This window comes from Lactuca virosa, chromosome 3 (assembly GCF_052849685.1).
Source record: "Lactuca virosa cultivar CGN04683 chromosome 3, Lactuca_virosa_CGN04683_v6, whole genome shotgun sequence".
Classification (NCBI taxonomy): domain Eukaryota; kingdom Viridiplantae; phylum Streptophyta; class Magnoliopsida; order Asterales; family Asteraceae; genus Lactuca; species Lactuca virosa.
This window is the reverse complement of record NC_136428.1, coordinates 400691107-400704812: the sequence shown is the minus strand read 5'-3', so window position 1 is coordinate 400704812 and position 13706 is coordinate 400691107. Positions and strand designations below refer to the sequence as shown.

Sequence of the window (13706 nt, the reverse complement as noted above, 5' to 3'; positions counted from 1 at the left end):
AGACGCTAGCCTCTTATTCGAGTTTTAGCTGCAAAAAACATTAGAAATCGCATATTCATAATAAATTATCGATGGTTCAACTGCATATTCAGATTGCAGGTATTTTAAAATATAATTTGATTTTAGGTTTTATTTTGATTGATTAATTAAAGGATCTAGTGAAAAACCAAAGGCTCTTATTCGAGTTTTAGCAGTGAAAAACACTAGAAATCGTACATTCATCATAGATTATTGGTGGTTCAACAGAATCATTGTCAGAATGCATGTATTTTAAATATAATTTGATTTTAGGTGTTATTTTGTTTGATTAATTTGATGGACTGGTGAAAGTTAAGTAATTATGTGCTAAATAACTTGATATTATACATATTATGATTTGATAAGTTAGATCTTGCTTCCTTTTTAGATTTTGGACGTTCTTTTGGTAGAAACTACTTTCTTTAAACCTTTCATTATAAGATAATGTGAAATATTCTGAAATTATGTGTCACATTACAGTTTTAAACATTATGATTATGTTGAAATTAAACAACTTGTTTTTATCCTTTTTTTAAATGATGTGTAATATCTGATCTTATACATTCTTGTTTTATTGGAAACAACTTGGCTTTGAACCTTTTTGTGAAGTATTGTAATAGTACTTAGTTAATGATGAAGCAATCCCATATATTCTGAATTTATGTGTCATATTCTGATTTAAAATATGTAATATTCTAAGTATTATGATTAGTTTTAAGTTCTAATGTTACTTTGTTGATTAATTAGATAATGCAGTACACATACATTAAAATAAGGTTTAATACATAAATATCTAGGCATTCTGATTTAACAAAATTTCTTATTCCTTGTCATTTGTATTTTCAACTTTGTGATTCTGATTTTGAAACCATATCAAATTTTGGGTCATCAACCATTCCTAAATAAAAGAAACTGAAGCTCATTATTTTAGCAAATGGCTTATTCTACATAATTGGATTTAGATTTTGCATCTAGAGTTATCTCTTCACTGTTTTATCTTAGCATGTGATTTTGCGTTAATGTGTTATCATCATTAAATTTATCTATCTGTATTATTTTTTTGTTAATGTATCCACCTATGAAATATTCTATAAAACTATGTCTTCTCATTATAGTGTAGTTTTTAGTCAAAATAATGAAGCAATGCTATATATTTTGAAATTATATATCATATTCTGTTTTAAAGTATGTAATATTCTAAGTATTATGATTAATAAAATTTGAGTTCTAATGTTATTCTATTGATTAATTAGATAATGTAGTACACATACATTAAAATAAGGTTTAATACATTAATATTCTAGGCATTCTGATATAACAAAATTTCTGATTCCTTCTCATTTGGGTTTTCAAGCTTGTGATTCTGATTCGGAAATCAGATCAAGTTTCGGATCATCAACCATTCCTAAATTAAAGAAAATGAAGCATGTTATTCCACCAAATGACTTATTCTACACAATCGGATTCAAATTTTGCATCTAGATTTATTATAGGTAACGTATAATACTATAATCTCTTCACGGTTTTATCTTAGCGTGTGATTTTGAGTGAATGTATTGTAATCATCGAACTTATCTTTCTGTATGATTTTGCATTAATGTATTCATATATGGAATATTCTATAAACTCTATATTCTTATTATAGTATAGTTTTTAGTCAAAATCATTGTGTATCTTCCACGATGTATTCTAATTGAGATTTTTTACTGTAAAAGTTATCGCTAAAAGTCACAATGTAATGTAATATAGTATATACAACCTGTCATTTAAACCCTGATTTATGTAGAATATGTGAAATCATTAGCATATTTGCATCTAGATGTTAACTCTATAGGTAACTCAAAACTGTCATGACTATAGATTTTAAGTTATTATGAAAACTCAAAATCAACAAAAGTTTTCTAATATTCACACAACTTGTTTATGATTTCATTAGACTTTTTGAGTTATTATTTTTATGCTAAATTTTTTTGAATAAAAGTCTATTGTTAATTATTCTTATATATGTTACAAATTTTTTATTTTGTTTATTAATTGAATGTAGTTTGTATATTCTGTATATTTTGTTCTGATAAATATTTGATTACATTGATTTTACTTTGTTAGTGAATACATGAGTCCGGAAGTGGCTAGAAGGCGTGATCCGGTCCAGAAGCAAATTCATTGGAGTGTTGTCCAAGTTCCAGAGAATTTCCTTGAGCCATAAGGATTCTCTACATGGAAAGTTTTAGATTACTTTTAGGAATCCTAATTATATACTAATTAGTTTTTGTTTAGTATATATAGTCAACAGGTTCCTCAGTTCCTGTAATCATCTTCGATTGAAGTTTTTGAGTTATATTTCTTCAATAAAACAAATTTGTGAGTTTATGCAGCAAAACAAATCGCGACAACAAGGGAAAAGAACTTAGTGACTGCAAGTAATCCCTCAAACTCAGATCGGCACCTACTCTGGGATTGTGGCAGCAGGGAGTTGAAGGGTAATATGAACTCAAGCGTGAGGTGTTCGATTGTTTGAAGGGTAATCGACGAATGCTCGAAGCGTAATCGGTGACTAAAACTTGACTCGTGAATAGCTCTGAGATCGTGAGTTGTTTACACACGAAATGAGGAAGAAAGATCGTGAACCTACCAGAGATCGGTGCGAGAGATCGGTGCTTCAAACGTCTTTTGACCTAAAGAAACTTAACTGTTTTTATTTGGCTTTTAATTGGCGTGGTTTTTTTATTTGACTTTGGGCCCTTTCTTAATCAATATTTGACTTATAAGTTTCTAGCCCAATTTAAATTAAAAAGAAAAAGAAAAAAAACAAATCAAAATTTTGATTAGTGTGGAGGAATCAGAAATTGAACCACGATGTCGGGAGGATAATCGTCGCAACCACCGACTAACGGACACACATTATTCACGTTCCAATGCCCGACAATCTTACATCGACGAACAACACAATTTGGAGGATGTGCATGGAGGTGCTACTCGGGATTCATGGCGTTTGGGATGTGATTGATGTCGAATTAGATGAAGTGAAGAAAAACAACATCGTGAAAGGATTGTTGTAACACCCTGATTTCCGAAGACATAGAAAGGAAAGAAAACCTCAAGATGAGGGAGTGACTCGTCGAGTAGATGGGTGACTCGACAAGTAGGAGCACAATTTTGGTCGCGGGTTAAGTGACCTACACGACGAGTCAGAGGACTGACTCGGCGAGTTGGCCAGGTTTTGGGAAAACCCTAAATCGGGAGTTGGTGCCCTATTTAAGCATCTTATTCTCATTCTATCAGCCTCATTTGTAGCCTCGATTTTCCAGAACCTGTCCCACGAAACCCTAGTGTTCTCTTTGAGTGTGTGAGCCTTTATTGAAGGATTTAGAGTGTTCTTGAAGTCTAGAAGAAGAAGGAGGAGGTTGGAAGGTCAAGGAGGAAGGAGTAGATCCAGAAGATTCACTCCATTTGCTGCTCATTTTGGAAATCAAGTTCTCACCTTGACTTCTAGTTTGATAGATCTCTTTATGTCCCTTTTTATGGAGTTATGGTCCAATAAGGATGTCTTGTGGGATTTGGACATCCCCAAAGTAGATCCTTCCAGATTTGAAGGTATTCAGAGTAGTAGGGGCATAAAGGTGGAAGCTTTATGCCATTGTACCCCACCATGAAAAGTTTAAGGAGTTGTTTTGGCCTTTTTGAGCAAAAAGGGCCATGCATGGGTGCAAAGGTAGTGGCTTTGTGTGATATCACGACCCTAGGAGGCCAGATCTGGGTCTAGGATGCGTTAAGCTTGTCTGAAATCGTCTGAATAGTGTTGGACATAGAGAGACTCGGCGAGTCAGTATTGGAACTCGGCGAGTCAGGCAGTTCTTGCCCAAAAACCCTTCTGTTAAGGGTGTGAGTGAGCTTGGAAAGGGACTCAGCTGGACCGAGTCCATAATGGTCATGAAGTTCATCGGACTCGACGAGTTCATGGAAGAAGTCGACGAGTCTAAGGCAATCACCTTAGTTATGAAGATGGACTCGACGAGTTGTTCATACTACTCGGCGATTTACAGACTAGACACATTCATAGGTGGATGATGAAATCGACGAGCTCAAGGATGAACTCGGTGAGTCGGGTGAAGTTGGTCCCGATTGCGTAGTTGAAGGAGAACCCATCGAGTTATTGCTAGACTCGACGAGTGGGTTCGGGGCTGTATGGGGTTGGAGTAATATGGACTCGACGAGTTGGTGGACCAACTTGGCGAGTCAGGTCAACTGGATGTTGACTTTGACCAAGTTTTACCAGGGTTGACTTTTGGATTATTATGGTCTAAATGTTGTTTTGGGTATTCATAGTTCGGGAAGCCGAAGGGTCAGCAGTTCAGAAGTGCCGGTTAGCAGTCAGAAGTGTTCGGCGAATCTTCTGAAGTGTGAGGTGAGTCTCCTCACTGTTTGTATGGGTCTATTGCCACAATGCCGACCCATTTAGTTTACGTATGGTAGGAAGACCCGGGGGTTGGCCCTAGGCATTATGCATGAAAGACCAGGAGGAGGCTCCTGGCACACAGTATGTTATTATGTATGATAGGAAGACTCAGGGATTAGCCCTAGGCATTATGCATGAAAGACCAGGAGGAGGCTCCTGGCGCACAGTATGTCATTATGCTTGGTAGGAAGGCCTAGGGGTTAGCCCTAGGCAACATGTATGAAAGACCAGGAGGTGGCTCATGGCACGCTGTATGCTGAGTAGCCTAGTAGAGTAGTATGTATAGTTGTCTTTGTGATGCTTACATGGAAGACCAGGGGGTGGCCCTTGGCACTTGTCTGTAAGACCCAGGGAGTGGCCCCAGGCTTGACAAGAAAGACCACGTGCGGCCTGTGGCAAAACAGCAAGACTATGTTTGGCACATAGCACCTTACTTGATTATGGATATGTTTGTTATGTATGGCTCATGGTTACGTATGGCATGTATGGATCAGTTGATATGTATGGTATGTGGTATCTGGCGAACTCACTAAGCTTCGTGCTTACGGCTTTCAGCTATTTGTTTCAGGTACTAATGTTTTTCCAAGGAAGGAGCTCGGGGCGATCGCAGCGCATCACACCATGTTTTCCGCACTAGATGATCTTTGGGATTTAAAACTCTGATAATTGTTTATTAAGAATGTTATTAATTGATTGAGCAAGATTTATTAAGCGGTTTTTAATTAATCAAAACGAAATTTTTGGCCTTGAATTTTGGGATATTACAAGTTGGTATCAGAGCCTTGGTTTGAGGGATTCGGGCACACTCTTGGGTGTGTCTGGACTCAAACTTTGAAAAGAACAAGGTGTGTTATGCGTGCAATCGGCCGAGCTCAAGTAAGTGGTTCCCAAAATACCAATACATGTTAGATATGTGGTATGTTATGATTATGTGATTCGCATGCTAGATTATGGCTAAGGATCTAGGAGAGATGCCTTTGTATGCTTATGTGAACTTGTAGAACTGCATGCTAGAACTGATAAGCCAGTAGTAGGATGGCCTGTTTAGGTTATGCCTGAGTGTATAAGCCATTGAATTGCATGCTACTGTAGATTCCTAATACGAGGATAGAATGGCTTGTTTGGTTAGATTTTTCGTTTGTATGAATGCTACTTGCTTTGTTCTTTGTGGGACTTTAAGTGGTGGGAGTTAGCTACTAGATGAATGCGTTAAGTCACATGTGATCAGGGTTGAATAATCTCAGAGTGCTGGACTTGACCCTATTGCACAACTCTTGTCTGAGTCTAACCGTTGTAGGGATGATTCCTTTACTCGAAGGATTATCCGAGCCTCATCACATGTGATGGTATTCATGTAGTGGTTAATTGGCATCATTAAGAGTCTTTCAGCAGCTAAGGACTGAGTGGGTTTGGGAACCTAGGGAAGCCTAGGAGGAGAGTACCAGAGAGCAGCAGTAGTAGAGGGGACTTGGTGCAGTCGAAGCAATCCTTGAAGAAAGTACGGATAGATGTTGAAGGTAGTATAGGCCAGTACTACTGAAAGCAGAGGATCCGTACTCGAGTCAAGGAGGGCCGAGATAGAACCAGGAAACTTGTAGTATGTGAGACCTTCTAGGGTTACGTGCGACCCTGACAATTATGTGTTTCGTTTCAGAATGGTGATGATTACGCGAAACGGAGCAGGAGGATCAGGATCCGGTTCAGGATCAGGTTCGGGTGCAGGTTCCGAGCTAGTGGATGAGGGACTACGCGAGTTCATCGCGTATGAGATCACGAGAGGTATCCTTGAGTCGACCCCGGTGATTTTCGGGTCGATCAAGGAAGGGATTATTGAGCTGATGGAGGATCGCCTCAGAGCGTTCCGAAGTGATATGGCATCCAGCCAGTCAGGATCGCGCACACTGTCCTTCAAGGACTTCAGGAGGAGTGGCGCGCCAGACTTCCATGGGGTGAAGGACCCCATTGTTGCCAGGAGATAGATTGCAGACATTGAGTCTGCACAGTTGACGAGTTTCTGTCCTGAGGGGTCGAAGGTTCGATTTGCTGCAGGATGCTTGAGGGAAAGAGCTAGAGACTGGTGGGAGTCAGTTGGCGATTCCTTGGGAGCCTCAGCCATTGAGGCTATGACCTGGTCCGAATTTGTGACCAATTTTAGGGCGGAGTTTGCGCTGGCTGTGGAGCTTCAGCAGCTGGCCAGGGAGTTCCTAGACATGAGACAGACGACGGAGTCGGTGGCGGAGATTACTGCCAAGTTCCGGGAGAGGGCCTTATTGGTGCCTCAGTATGCAGGGGATGAGGAGATGCAGAGGACCCGCTATCATGACATGTTGAGAGATGATATTCAGGAGCATGTCAGCTTCTTGGCATGCCCGACCCTTGACTCTATGATTGCCAGGGCGCGGGAAAGGGAGATTGATTTGGAGCACATTGCGAAGAGGAGGTCGGATCAGATGTATACTTTGGAGGGTCCCAGGAAGAGACCCAAGACTTCAGATCAGCGATTAGTAGGTCGGTAGGGCCGAAGTCAGTGCAACACGTGCGGGAAACTGCACGAGGGAGATTGTCGTTCCAGGGGTTCAGGCTGCTACAAGTGTGGCAATGATGGTCACGTCAGCAGGGACTGCCCACAGGGGGCAGGCCCATTGTGTTTTCACTGCAATCAGGTGGACTACAAGAAGGCCGACTACCCGACGATGAGGGGAGGAGCAGGGAGTGTGTCTGCCCCGACAACTTTGAGGATTACGGATGGGTAAGAGGGTAGGGACTTGCAGTGACAGATGAGGGAGATCTGGATTACAGCAGGGAATGTTGCAGGTATGTATCAATGGCTATTTTCGATTCTATATGTATCATGATTGTTCTTACCTCGGTCTCAGCTGATAGTATGTATGAGTTATCTCTCTGCTCGTATTCGGATTAAATTTTCGGAATTGTCATATGCCAATTGCATACCGGGAATAACTAGCAGCTAGCGTAGGGTCAAATTCCCTTACTGGTTTGGAAGCAATTAGTGTTATTTTGAGTACGGTCGAGATCGGTTCAGGGGCATTACGTGACAATTCGAGGTCAGACTTTAGTAGGGTAGTTATCCGCCATTGTCAGGATTCGGTGAAGAACAGTCTTTATGCCAGGAGTAGTTCGTGAGGGCGTCAAGAGAAGCAGTCTATCGCTGAAGAAGTTGCTCCGAACATCGGCAAATTAGACGTTAAAGTTGAGAGGGACGTCAGGCTAAGCTTATGGGATTATCAGTATTGGGGATGCAGAAAGTGTTCATCTAGTATTCGGTAATCGTACGGTTTTTGAGGTGGGCTAGTGAAGCATCGCTAGCAAGATTAAGGCGATGGTAGTTATCATGCCTATTGTGTAAGGGAGGAAGGAATGTAAATCCTCGGATTTTCGCATGTCGTAAAGACTTAGTCGAGGCTAAGTGGGGGAGAAACAATCATGTTACAGGAGTAGAAGCGGTTCTGAAACTGGGATAAGTTTCGCTCTCCTGTCAGGGAGAAAGACGGCCCATGCGGCTTTATGAATTGAGGATAGTGTGAATTGGAAGTTCGGAAAACTTGCCAATTGTGAGATCGCATTCTCGGGATATCTAATAGCAAGTTTCAGAAGAATCGGTTGGGAGTTTCAGTTAGGACATGAGTACAGATTGGGGTACTAGATTGCGCTTGTATGCTCGATTATGGGTGTGTACGGATTAGTATTCAGCGAAAGACCATGGTCAGTGGTCGAGTCAGTGTGGAAGGTGTTGTAAGACTATGAGTTAGCCGTAGCATCCACTAGCAGCCAGTCGGTGCGGAAGGTGTTGTCAGACTACCGGATAGCCATATCATTCACCGATGGTCAGATAGTATGAGAAGTGGGGTAAGACTGCGGGGTGGTCCGTAGCAATGGTTAGCAGATAGTGTAGGAGTGTTGTAAGACTATGGGGTGGCCCGTAGCGTTCACTAGTTAGCAGATAGAGTAAGGGAGTTGTAAGACTGCGGTGTGGCCCGTAGCAATCGTATATTAGTATAGTTAGACTGCGGTGTGGCCTGTAGCATTAGTATAGTAAGACTGCGGGGTGGACCGTAGCATTAGTCGGCAGATAGCGTAGAAGTGTGGTGAGACTGCGGGGTAGCCCGTAGCATTAGTTGGCTGGTAGCGCATAAGTGTTATAAGACTATGGGGGTGGCCCGTAGCATTCACTAGTTGGCAGAACAAGTATAGTAAGACTACGGGGTGGCCCGTAGAATTTGTCGGTCCCTATTCGGCAGTACGAATGTATCAGATGCGTGATTCGCTGGCAGGGTTTTTTTTTTCCAGATAGTTTAAGATAGGGCGGGGCAGCCGCCCGGATATGAGTGGGCCACAATATGTTTGGATTCGGAAGGCAGTAGGTCATTGGAGACCAGGAGTGATGTAAGACTGCGGGTAAGCCGTAGCATTCATTAGCAACTTAGTTTGCGGAATGTGGGCGGGGGGCCCGTATCTCCGAGTTAGCATGGTAAGATCAGGAAATTCTTGCTAGTTGAGATTAGAGGAGGAGTGGGTCTGCATAGCCCTGGATAGTTGAGACTTGTGGAAGAGGTCGCACCGAAGTATAGATGGGTGAGACCCGTGGGCGAGGCCGGTGTTCTTTTAGCAGCAGGTGAGACCTGGTAGAGACCTTAGGGTAAGGTAGGGGATCGGGATCCTAGATCTTCTAGAGCCAGAGTGGCTGGGCTGGTAGAGCAATTCAGGTAGTCGCTGTATCTTCTTAAGTCGCTCAGAGTGACTGAGGGAATGTTCTTGCGTTCGGTAACCGGTGGGGGACCGGTATTTTGGGTAATGGTAGATCAGTTGGGACCAGGACGGTATCGGTTCATCCGGTAGGCAGATGGGAGTCAGCAGGACTTCAGGAAGGAATGATGCTAAGTGATTTGGTGTAAGGAGCTGTGAGCTGATCGGGTGGTGCTACGTTGCTCACCGCATAATCAAATGGTCTCAGAGTAGATGATTTGGCTCGGTGATGTGGTTCTCGTCTGAGCCTTAATCGTAGCAGAGAGGGATCTGCTACCCGGAGGATTGTCTGAATTCTCACGCTGAGTGGAGTTTTCAGTATTGGAGCATCGTTGTGGGATTGTTCCGGCACTGGTAGTTGCCGGGATTGCGGTTTTAGCAGAGGATTGGTCTTCGAAGGAGATTGGGAAGGTCTGTTGCTTGTGGAAAGTGCCTTGGAAAGGCCAGTGACAGTGTAGGGTAAGAGGGTGAACCCCTTGTGCATCGAGGGTAAGTGTAACAGGAGTATCGTAAGGTTACCGATTGGGTAAAATTGTTATACTCGAAGGTAGTAATGATCGGGTTATTGTGAAGATGACATCTTCAAGGTTTGGATCGGATGGGCGGAGTGTGTAGCTAGTGGTAAAGTGGTATCCGGATGGTAAGGTAGTTGACCGTGGAGAACTTCGAGGACGAAGTCTAGTTTAAGTGGGGGAGAGTCGTAACACCCTGATTTCCGAAGACATATAAAGGAAAGAAAACCTCAAGATGAGGGAGTGACTCGTCGAGTAGATGGGTGACTCGACAAGTAGGAGCACGATTTTGGTCGCGGGTTAAGTGACCTACTCGAGTCAGAGGACTGACTCGGCGAGTTGGCCAGGTTTTGGGAAAACCCTAAATCGGGAGTTGGTGCCCTATTTAAGCATCTTATTCTCATTCTATCAGCCTCATTTGTAGCCTCCATTGTCCAGAACCTGTCCCACGAAACCTTAGTGTTATCTTTGAGTGTGTGAGCCTTTATTGAAGGATTTCGAGTGTTCTTGAAGTCTAGAAGAAGAAGAAGGAGGTTGGAAGGTCAAAGAGGAAGGAGTAGATCTAGAAGATTCACTCCATTTGCTGCTTATTTTGGTAATCAAGTTCTCACCTTTACTTCTAGTTTGATAGATCTCTTTATGTCCCTTTTTATGGAGTTATGATCCAAGAAGGATGTCTTGTGGGATTTAGACATCCCCAAACTAGATCCTTCCAGATTTGGAGGTATTCAGAGTAGTAGGGGCATAAAGGTGGAAGCTTTATGCCATTGTACCCCTCCATGCAAAGTTTAAGGAGTTGTTTTGGCCTTTTTTAGTAAAAGGGCCATGCATTGGTGCAAATGTAGTGGCTTTGTGTGATATCACGACCCTAGGAGGCCAGATCTGGGTCTAGGATGCCTTAACCTTGTCTGAAATTGTCTGAATAGTGTTGGACATAGAGAGACTCGGCGAGTCAGTATTGGAACTCGGCGAGTCAGGCCAGTTCTTGCCCCAAAACGCTTCTATTAAGGGTGTGAGTGAGCTTGGAAAGGGACTCAGTCGGCCCGAGTCCATAATGGTCATGAAGTTCATCATACTCGATGAGTTTTTGGAAGAACTCGGCGAGTCTAAGTCAATCTCCTTTGTTATGAAGATGGACTCGACAAGTTGTTCATACAACTCGACGAGTCACAGACTAGACACATTCATAGGTGGATGATGAACTCGACGAGCTCAAGGATGAACTCGGCGAGTCGGATGAAGTTGGTCCCGATTGTGTAGTTGAAGGAGAACCCGTCGATTTATTGCTAGACTCGACGAGTGGATTCGGGGTTGTATGGGGCTGGAGTAACATGGACTCGACGAGTTGGTGGACCAACTCGGCGAGTCAGGTCAACTGGATGTTGACTTTGACCAAGTTTTACCAGGGTTGACTTTTGGATTATTATGGTCTAAATGTTGTTTTGGGTATTGATAGTTTGGGAAGCTGAAGGGTCAGCAGTTCAGAAGTGACGGTTAGCAGTCAGAAGTGTTCGGCGAATCTTCTGCAGTGTGAGGTGAGTCTCCTCATTGTTTGTATGGGTCTACGGCCACAATGCCGGTCCATTTTGTTTACGTATGATAGGAAGACACGGGGGTTGGCCCTAGGCATTATGCATGAAAGACCAGGAGGAGGCTCCTGGCACACAGTATGTTATTATTTATGATAGGAAGACCCGGGGATTAGCCCTAGGCATTATGCATGAAAGACCAGGAGGAGGCTCCTGGCGCACAGTATGTCATTATGCTTGGTAGGAAGGCTCGGGGGTTAGCCGTAGGCAACATGTATGAAAGACCAGGAGGTGGCTCATGGTACACTGTATGCTGCGTAGCCTAGTAGAGTAGTATGTATAGTTGTCTTTGTGACGCTTACATGGAAGACCAGGGGGTGGCCCTTGGCACTTGTCTGTAAGACCCAGGGAGTTGCCCCATGCTTGACAAGAAAGACCACGTGCGGCCTGTGGCAAAACAGCAAGACTATGTTTGGCACATAGCACCTTACTTGATTATGGATATGTTTGTTATGTATGGCTCATGGTTACGTATGGCATGTATGGATCAGTTGATATGTATGGTATGTTGTATCTGGGGAACTCACTAAGCTTCATGCTTACGGCTTTCACCTATTTCTTTCAGGTACTAATGTTTTTCCAAGGAAGGAGCTCGGGGCGATCGCAGCGCATCACACCATGTTTTCCGCACTAGATGATCTTAGGGATTTAAAACTCTGATAATTGTTTATTAAGAATGTTATTAATTGATTGAGCAAGATTTATTAAGCAATTTTTAATTAATCAAAACGAAATTTTTGGCCTTGAATTTTGGGATGTTACAATTGTTGTTTCAATCAATTTCGGAGGATTTAATCCTTCAAATCGGTAATTTGAAAACCGGAAGAGAGATATGAGAAGCGATTAAAACTCGTAACCTATGACCCGATCGTGTAAAGGAAGCCCAACTCCAAACTCTAATCATGGAATTTGAAAATCTAAATATGAGTGATACTAGTACAATAGACGAGTTAGCTACAAAATTATCCGGAATTGCCTCAAAATCCGCTTCACTAGGAGAGGTCATGACCGAACAGAAGCTTGCGAAGAAGTTTCTTATGAGCCTCCCTAAGCAATTTGTCTATATAGTTGCAACCCTTGAACAAGTTTTGGACCTTAAAACGATAGGCTTTGAAGACGTGGTTGGTCACTTAAAAGCTTATGAAGAAAGAATCAAGGGTGAAGACAAAGTAATCGAGACTCAAAATAAATTACTTTATTCCAAAACCGAATCATCCAATAGAAACATCGATTCATCAAGAGGAAGAGGTCGGGGTTCAAATAACCGAGGAAGAGGACGTGGTAGTGGACGTGGTGGGGTAACACCCAAAAGCACGGTCACTCGGAATCCTCTAAAAATCGTGAAGATCAAAAGAAAAAAGGAAAACAATGTGAGCAAAGAGATCTCTCAAACATCCAATGTTACCGGTGTGATAAATACGGACACTTCGCTTGAAGATGCCTGGATCAAATCAAAAATCATGAGGCTAACCTTAATCAGACACGGGAAGGAGATACAAATCATGAAGAAGACATATTCTTTATGATGAATACAATTCAAGAAACGGTGTTATTAAATGAAGACAAATACATCCCTCCAAAAGTTGAAGCAAATGCCGTTAAAGACAAAATTTGGTACTTAGACAATGGTGCGAGCAACCACATGAACGACAACTACTCTTATTTTTCTGAATTAAATAAAAATATAACGGGTAGAGTGAGATTTGGAGATGGATCGTGTGTTAGCATTAAAGGAAAAGGGTCAATTTTGTTCGACGGGAAAAGCAGTGAGAAAAAATTAATCAAGGATATTTATTATATCCCATCACTTCGTAGCAATGTTATTAGCCTCGGGCAATCTACAATAGCCGATTATGATATTCCAATGCGAGATGATTTTCTAACCATGCGACATGGAGATGGAAGATTACTTATGAAAGTCCCGAGAAATGAAAACCAATTCTACAAAATAAAGTTAAAAGTTGGAAAACCATATTACTTACAAGCCAAGTTTAATGAGGAAGCTTGGTTATGGCACGCACGACTTGGCCACATTAATTTTGGCGCGGTAAACTTGATGCACAAGCTAGCTAAAGGGGTACCAACAATCTAACATCAAGACCAAATTTGTGAATCTTGCATGGTTGGAAAACAAACAAAGCAATCGTTTGCAAAGAAAGCTACTTATAGAGCTACAATATTCTCGAGATGGTGTATGGAGATATTTATGGACCGGTTGATCCCCCCACCCAAGCAGGTAATATTTATATTTTAGTTCTTAGTGATGATTATTCTATATATATGTGGTATTTTCTTTTGAAGCACAAAAGTGATGCATCCAGAATTATTAAAAGATTCAAGATATCAATTGAAAAACGAACCGGTAAA

The 13706-nt window shown here is 42.0% G+C and overlaps 1 protein-coding gene across 1 annotated transcript; it reads left to right on the top strand.

Annotated features, from left to right (window-relative positions):
• Window positions 1-12864: 12864 nt before the first annotated feature.
• On the top strand, window positions 12865-13431 carry LOC145165013 (uncharacterized). Its single transcript, XM_079083653.1, has one exon. The coding sequence runs from the start codon at window positions 12865-12867 to the stop codon at window positions 13429-13431; it is 567 nt and encodes a 188-aa protein (XP_078939779.1).
• The last annotated feature ends 275 nt before the right edge of the window (window positions 13432-13706 follow it).

Excerpts from the sequence above, each read along its gene's own strand:
- LOC145165013 (XM_079083653.1), top strand. The coding sequence starts at position 12,865 with ATGAATACAATTCAAGAAACGGTGTTATTAAATGAAGACAAATACATC.